This window comes from Cyprinus carpio, chromosome B4, assembly GCF_018340385.1.
Source record: "Cyprinus carpio isolate SPL01 chromosome B4, ASM1834038v1, whole genome shotgun sequence".
Taxonomy (NCBI): Eukaryota; Metazoa; Chordata; class Actinopteri; order Cypriniformes; family Cyprinidae; genus Cyprinus; species Cyprinus carpio.
Window position 1 is genome coordinate 30,028,080 of NC_056600.1, and position 7,436 is coordinate 30,035,515.

The following is a 7,436-nucleotide window of genomic DNA, read 5'->3' on the forward strand; positions in this document are numbered from 1 at the left end:
ATAGAGATACCCTTATCAGGGAGTTTCAGTCTGTATGTTAATGTTGCCATTGTGAAATATTACAGCTAGTAAACACATTTTGAAATGTGTTTGTGGGCCATGTTTGTCTCAAATGCTTCAATGTCTCAAATGCTTCCCCTCCTTTTTTTTTTTTTTTTTTTTTTTTTGTTCTGTATTTGCATTCATGGGCTGGAATGTTGTGTTGTATATTTTGTACACAAACACTGAGGGTAGGTGAAAGAGGAATCATCATGTTTAGGTGAACTATTCCTTTCGATACATATTATACAGTATATAAATTATATACTCAACCACTGTGAATGCATAACTCACTGCCCTGAATGTGTGGGTAATTACCAGGGCATAGCTGTGTGGATGCTAAGGTTTTCTAAGTGGTTGCTCACTTGCCCAAAGACCACCATTTTATTGTGTTCCAACTTATTGGAACTTATTTCACATACTTTATGCTGTATAAAAAATACAGCATAAAGTATGTGAAAGAAAGTGTAGGCTGTTTTCCTTGTAGGGTAATACTTTAAGAGTGTTTAGTGTGAGTGTTTATGCATAATCAGCCCCAGATGAGGATTGTTTACTGTAAGAGTAATAACTTTAAATGTTAATACAGAGGATTAGAAAGATGTAATGCATAAAACTTGGAACATGGGTTCCAGGGTCTTCTCATATTTCTGTCATTTCTTTTGTGCCACTATGCAAGTAATATTCATGCTAGTTAAAAATAAGAATTGGTCCTTAAAGTAAAGTGTTACCAACACCAATCTATCAAGTTCATTGTTAAGATGCATTAATTGTGAAGTAGCATTGGAACATATTTTGACAGTTTTGTTATAAATGAAAGCAGTACATAAAAATGGGAAAAAATAGAAAAGATATGTATTCTGAAGAATAACATATTGAGTTTTTGGAAAGATCTGGGTAGACAGAATGACTGAGGGATGTAGTGAATGAAAGGAGGGAGATGGCGTGTGGAGGTCTGAGACAGGTTCTGAATCCTTTTCCCTGTGGATTTGAAGACGTCCTGTTTTACTTTTCCTTTCCTGCAGGAAGCTACTACACACTGTGTGCAAAGACCACACACAAACACATACAATCACACATACAATCAATCACATGTGCAAATAAATAAGAACACTTATAACCAGATACACAGCTATAACACACTTCACAAATACATTTTACTCGCTCACTTCCACATGCTTGAAGGAATCAGTGCTTTTTGCCACACTGTTTTACATCTCCAGTGCTTCAGTGCTCTGAACGTTAATTCAGTATTATATCAACATCAGTATGTTCACACCTTTACTGCACCACAACCATTATGCACCCTTTTGTGTGTCAGTGTCTAAAATGAGCAGAGAAAAAGCTACATTAATTATTAAGATGAAAAATGAATGCATGATGAGTGTAAGAGAGATGAGAAGATGAAAAGAACAGAAAAAGTCAAACAGCTGTGTGACACGGTTGCAGTGTCATGGCTGTATTAACGTCTCTTGCAGTCATGGAGACATGATGTGATAAGATCTCCCACAATTCATAGCCACCCACATATAGGCTTTTGTACTGCCAAGAACATTCTCTGGTAGCTTGGCAACTGCAGGGCATGGGGGTGTCAGGTAAAGACCGCCCCATCATACAAACACCATGTTCACCTGAGTTAAACCTACACAGTTTTGGTTCATTAACTTTGAGGATTTAAACATGTCAACAGTGAAACTGTCCTTTTCTCTTCATGTGTAAATGCATTTGTGTGTTATAAGATAATATGTTATGATGATATAGTAAGTTTATTTTGTTTCCATTTGTTTATTTCATTTTAACATGCAACATTAACATTTTTGTAGACTGATCACACATACAGACAAACACAGACTTGTATATCTGTGTGTGTGTGTGTGTGTGTGTGTGTGTGTGTGTGTGTGTGTTTGTGTGTGTTCCTTTGATGATGTCCACCTGTCTCATTAGGAGCAGGAGAACATCCCTCTCTCTTAATCCCTCTTTCCATTCCTCCATTTTCACATCTCTGCATGCACTTTTTGCTCCCTGTCTGTCCTTCCTCTCAAAGAAGGAAATTGGCTTTGTAAGGACATTAAGGTTTTTTTTTTTTTATCACTCCTCTTATTTCAAGAAAAAACTTACAAATGTTAGCTTTGTTAAACCTTCTACGTTATTTAAGACTTCACCTGATCTCAATTAACAGGTATTTGATAAGACAATATTAAATGTACATCAAGACATTTATACATTTGAAACATTGATTGTGTTTGGTGTGCACAAAAAAAAAAACAAAAAAAAAACAAAAACAAAGACTGGCTTAGCCAGAGTCTTTTATTTTTATTATTAGAAGGAACATTATGAGTCCTTCCTTACACCTGCATTATAGCATAATATTTCCTTATAATATAACAGACGTGTCTGTTCCTCCCGCACGCCAAAACATTGACCTCATGTCTCATCCCGATTTCAGAAAGTGTGGAGTACTGGAATTTCTGTCTTTCTTTCAGAGTATATACTTAAGCACGCACTACAAACTAAAGCCAGACACACACTGTGCGATTTTTTAAAAGTCCTTTAGGATTGTAATTATCAGACTGTACTAACATGATGATCATGTCACACTGTGGGATCTCAGTTGTCATTAATGTCACGACAGTCAAGACGCGTTATGCATTCTACAATTCTCTCCTTTTTCTCCTTCTCCTCCCTCTTCCTTCCTTCCCTCTCCACACACCCTCGCCATTCTTTTCCTTACTGAGCCTGTGGCAAACGATGGATCTTGTTCACACCTGACAGAGCATTTTTCTTGCTATCTTTCAAAATCTTTTGCTCGTGGTGAGGGCTAACAATCCTGGTGAGTTTTCTTTACAGCTAGGATCTGATGAATAGTGTGTATATTTATTTTTTAAAGAAAAACATGTTATTCTTTCTCTTGGTGGAAAATGTGTGATTTGCTAATTGATTCGAGGAATACTTTATATGAAACAAAATATTTCCTTAGCTTATTAACTAATTACAGTAAAACATTCCTTAAATGTCATGATAAGGTATTATTTTTTAAGACCAATTGCGTTGTCAACTAGCTGCCTATACTTAACCAGGTGAAAACAACAACAACAACAACAAATAAAATAAAATAAAACTATTGTTTTTCTTATGTAAAAAATAAGAAAAGAAAGAAAGAGAAAAGAAATCGACGTCGGACGGACGAGAATATTTATTTCATTTATTTTTATTTATTTAGGCCTATTTATTTTATATATTATTATTTCCATTGCACGGGCCTGTGATCAAGAATGTTTTTTTTTTTTTAAGCTAAACTGAGTTGATTGAGAGAGGAATGTTGTTAAAAACATTTGTAATTCTAAAATATAGTAGGCTACTTGTGACGCTGGAAACGATTTCTAATGAATAAATACAGGTGTTCAACTGATAATTTCAACAACTCTAAACAACTTCTTGCACGATTGTCTCATTAATTTCATCAGACGGTAAATAGGCTACTTAACCCTAATTAACGAATATTTGCTTTAATAATCTTGTTATGGAATTAATGTGTTTGCAAATTTTAGCTGAATGTCTTTGGTTAAGGGTGAACGGAGTTGTTTTTGGTATAGCCTAGGTCTAGTGAATTTGTGTGTCGACGGCTGTTGTCCAATGGATACTGTCGAATCTTAAAACTTGGATTTTATATATTATAAGACTCAGTTATAACACTTTATAACATTTATTTTATTAATTAATTTATTTATTAATACGATTAGCGTATATGTATTAGGCCTACGCTAATTATTAATGCTGGGTTATTATTATGCGTTTGTGCTTGTGTCAATTTCCCCCGGATTTTTTCCACACCTCGTCTAATTGAATCAGGCTGCATTTTATCCCATCACTGTGGTGTAGGAGAACATGTTATCCTGTAGGCCTATGCTACTCTCTCAAACTCTTAACTTATCAAACCAGCGCGTGGATTGCTCTCTAATAGCTACTTCAGAGCATCGGTAAAGAAGCTGTCAGGTCCAACGGTGCTGAAGAAAGTCAACTTATCTTGTGTTGAACTGAAGGCAAGTGTTAGACCTATAAACATTTCTAGATGGTCGCATCCGCACTGTATAACTGAATTATTATTTATGTTGTGTTTGGTTGGTTGATAAGTAACAGGCGTAAAAACCGTTTTTATATTTCCGGTCAAAACTTCGTAATAAATTAATTTCATTATTATAAAATATGTAGTTATTACAATTAGTGATAATCTAGACATGCAGTTAACTTGTAACTTTCTCCTTTCAAGCTTCCTCTCAACACGTTTTATTCTCATTTATTGTGGAGGATATTTGTTTTGCCATAATCAGTTACTAAGAGCAAAGAGGAAAGATGCATGTAAACTGCATGTAATTATTAACGTAATTACATAATTTATGTTGTTTTTGGGAATAACGTGCGACTAACATTATAATGTCTCCAGAAATCAGTCATGCACAAATGGTTGTTACTGGAAGATGCAGGTTCTTTCATATCCAGCTACAATGATGTTTTCTACAGTCACAGTTTTATTCTGATCCAGACCCTTACATGACACACACTCGGGCTAGTCTGCATATGGAGATAAATATTGTGGCGCAATGTGATCCGCTAGTACAGATCCCATATGAGTGATTTGTCACATTATCCATTTGGGCCTTTCTTACTTAAAGCGACATGCTTATAATTTGATATGAACCGAACCGACAGCTTCAATGCAAATCAAACGCTTAGATTAGTCAAAAAGAATCTTGGGAATAACTAACGAAATATGTAATAATTTGTATGTAATGTAAAACAGTTAGGAGCCAAACACAGAACAACAGCGCTACATACAAAGTCACAAATCACTAGAGTCGAGTTAAAGGAACATTTTAGGAAAACAGGAATATATGAACTAAGGTTCAAGTTAGTCTAAAATAGGTACGTCTGGAAGATATTAGTAGGCAGAGGTAACCTAATAAGAGTGGCACGTTTTAAGGCCTAGGCCTACTACTAGCTTCTAATAATATTAGTTTATAATTCCTAATCATTAAATCAGTTTTTCTATTTGAGGGCAATAAATAATATTAAAAAAATAATAATAAAAAAATAAAAAAATAAAAGTGGTTTGAATGCGCAGACCCTTGTTCACAGCACCTGTTATATTAACTAATTATATCTTCTAAAACTGTGTCGGTTTCCAGTTGTTGGTTCAATTGTTGTGGTGAGAGACATATTTCAGAATTTAGAGGGTATGAAGCAAAAGATAAATCGCTTCCGAGGCATACGAATCAGGAAGCTTATGTCCTACCGCATCAAATATGTGTGAATGTGACGGAGTGTGTGAGGGGAAAAAAAGGCGGGCTTAAGGAGAAACCAAACCACAATTTACCCTCCTTCTCCATGGGTATCTAGTTGAGGAAAAACTCTGAAGCGCAGGAGTTTTGTAAAACCTTTAACGCTGTCATTAAGCTGCACACATACAAAAAATAAAGAAGAAACTCTTTACATGATTGCAGTCTGGGGATTTCGACTGTCATCAGGACAAGTTTGCATTGCTCAGCTGTTTTTATTAATTCCACGATTTTGTTTTGGTGTAGGTCTGCGTGCGCAATCATGACCACCTTCCCAGGCCCCGAGGATAACGGCATGATACTCATGGACACTACCTCGTGCTCAGCGGATAAGGACCGAACAAAAGAGGAAACCACTCTCGAGAAGGGACCGGACAAATCCGACCCGACCCAGAAACCACCGTACTCCTATGTGGCGTTAATCGCGATGGCAATCCGCGAGAGCTCGGAGAAGCGTCTCACGCTGTCCGGCATCTATCAGTACATCATCAGTAAGTTTCCTTTCTACGAGAAAAACAAAAAAGGATGGCAGAACAGCATCCGACACAACTTGTCACTCAACGAGTGCTTCATCAAGGTGCCTCGGGAGGGCGGCGGTGAGCGAAAGGGTAACTACTGGACCCTGGATCCGGCATGCGAGGATATGTTCGAAAAGGGCAACTACCGGCGAAGGCGACGCATGAAGAGGCCGTTTAGGCCTCCACCGACTCATTTCCAGCCTGGCAAATCTCTCTTCGGTGGTGACGGGTATGGTTACCTCTCACCGCCCAAATACCTGCAGTCTGGGTTTATCAATAACTCATGGTCTCCTGCCCCTATGCCATATACCTCCTGTCAGATGAGCAGTGGGAACGTAAGTCCCGTTAACGTGAAAGGCTTGTCCGCGCCGTCCTCGTACAATCCATACTCGCGCGTGCAGAGCACAGGTCTCCCGGGCATGGTGAACACTTACAACGGCATAAGCCACCATCATCTCCACCATCACACGCACCCTCATGCGCTCCCACACGCGCAGCAGCTGAGTCCCGCCACGGCTGCACATCCTCCGGGGTCCACCGGTAACGGGACAGGGCTGCAGTTTGCTTGCTCGCGCCAACCCGCAGAACTCTCCATGATGCACTGCTCATACTGGGACCACGAAAGCAAACACTCCGCACTTCACGCGCGGATTGATATATAACTCGGGCGTCACGAGACCAAAGACAGATCAACATGCTAAAATGCAATAAAAACAAGGTCCATCGATTTCAAATAAATAAATAAATTAATTTTAAAATTCTGCTGATTTAGGACTGATAAGAAGGAAAAACCTTTACTGGAGCCTCAAATTGTGAAAGGACGGGCATTCACGTCGAGTAGTCTGCCTGATGCAGGGGACTAAAGATTACATTTTCCTTCACAGGAGACTTATGTTATTAATGTGTATAAACTATTCAGTCAGTTGAGAGGATGGCCAGCAGATTGAAGGTATAAAGATCATGGAATTACAATTCATGTTTACCTGAATCCATTCTGTCAATGCCTCTGGAGGGAAGTATTGGGTTCTGAACCCTTTTTTTAATTTTTATTTTTTTACTTGCTTTTGAATGTTTAAGGATACAATGGAGCTCTGGGCAGGCAGATAAACCGGAGTGTACACACCTGTGTTTTGGCCTCTTGTTTCAGAGCAGGGGTCAGAGCACGTGACTGCCAGTTTGAACTTTTGTACTTTGTAAAAAAAAAAAAAAAAATATATAAAAAAGAATAATACTTTTAATGTATATGACACATCGGGGCCATGTTTAACTAGCACTTTTCAATATAGTTTTTATTCTTTAATAAACACTTTGTGAACTGGTTTTGGATTTTATCATTTGTACGGCATAGCGATTATTACTGTTATTATTATTATTATTATTATTATTATTATTATATAACAAGATTATTTGTTTCGGAGTGCTACGACTGTTCTGCCAACTACAGTTTTGGCCTTCTACTAATTATTTAATGTTTGTAGTAACCTATTTTATTTTTATAGGCCTGCAATTTATAATTTAATAGTAATAATTATGCGAGATACGTTACTGT

General features: G+C 37.5%; 1 protein-coding gene across 1 annotated transcript; it reads left to right on the forward strand.

The window, feature by feature from the left end:
* Window positions 1-2,718: 2,718 nt before the first annotated feature.
* LOC109103820 (forkhead box protein L2-like) lies at window positions 2,719-7,219 on the forward strand. The gene is made up of 2 exons (XM_019117168.2): window positions 2,719-2,866; window positions 5,616-7,219. Exon 2 carries the CDS (start codon window positions 5,632-5,634, stop codon window positions 6,547-6,549), a length of 918 nt encoding a protein of 305 aa, XP_018972713.2. The 5' UTR covers window positions 2,719-2,866; window positions 5,616-5,631; the 3' UTR covers window positions 6,550-7,219.
* Window positions 7,220-7,436: the final 217 nt, after the last annotated feature.

Coding starts and splice junctions, on each gene's coding strand:
- LOC109103820 (XM_019117168.2), top strand. CDS start 5,632: ATGACCACCTTCCCAGGCCCCGAGGATAACGGCATGATACTCATGGAC.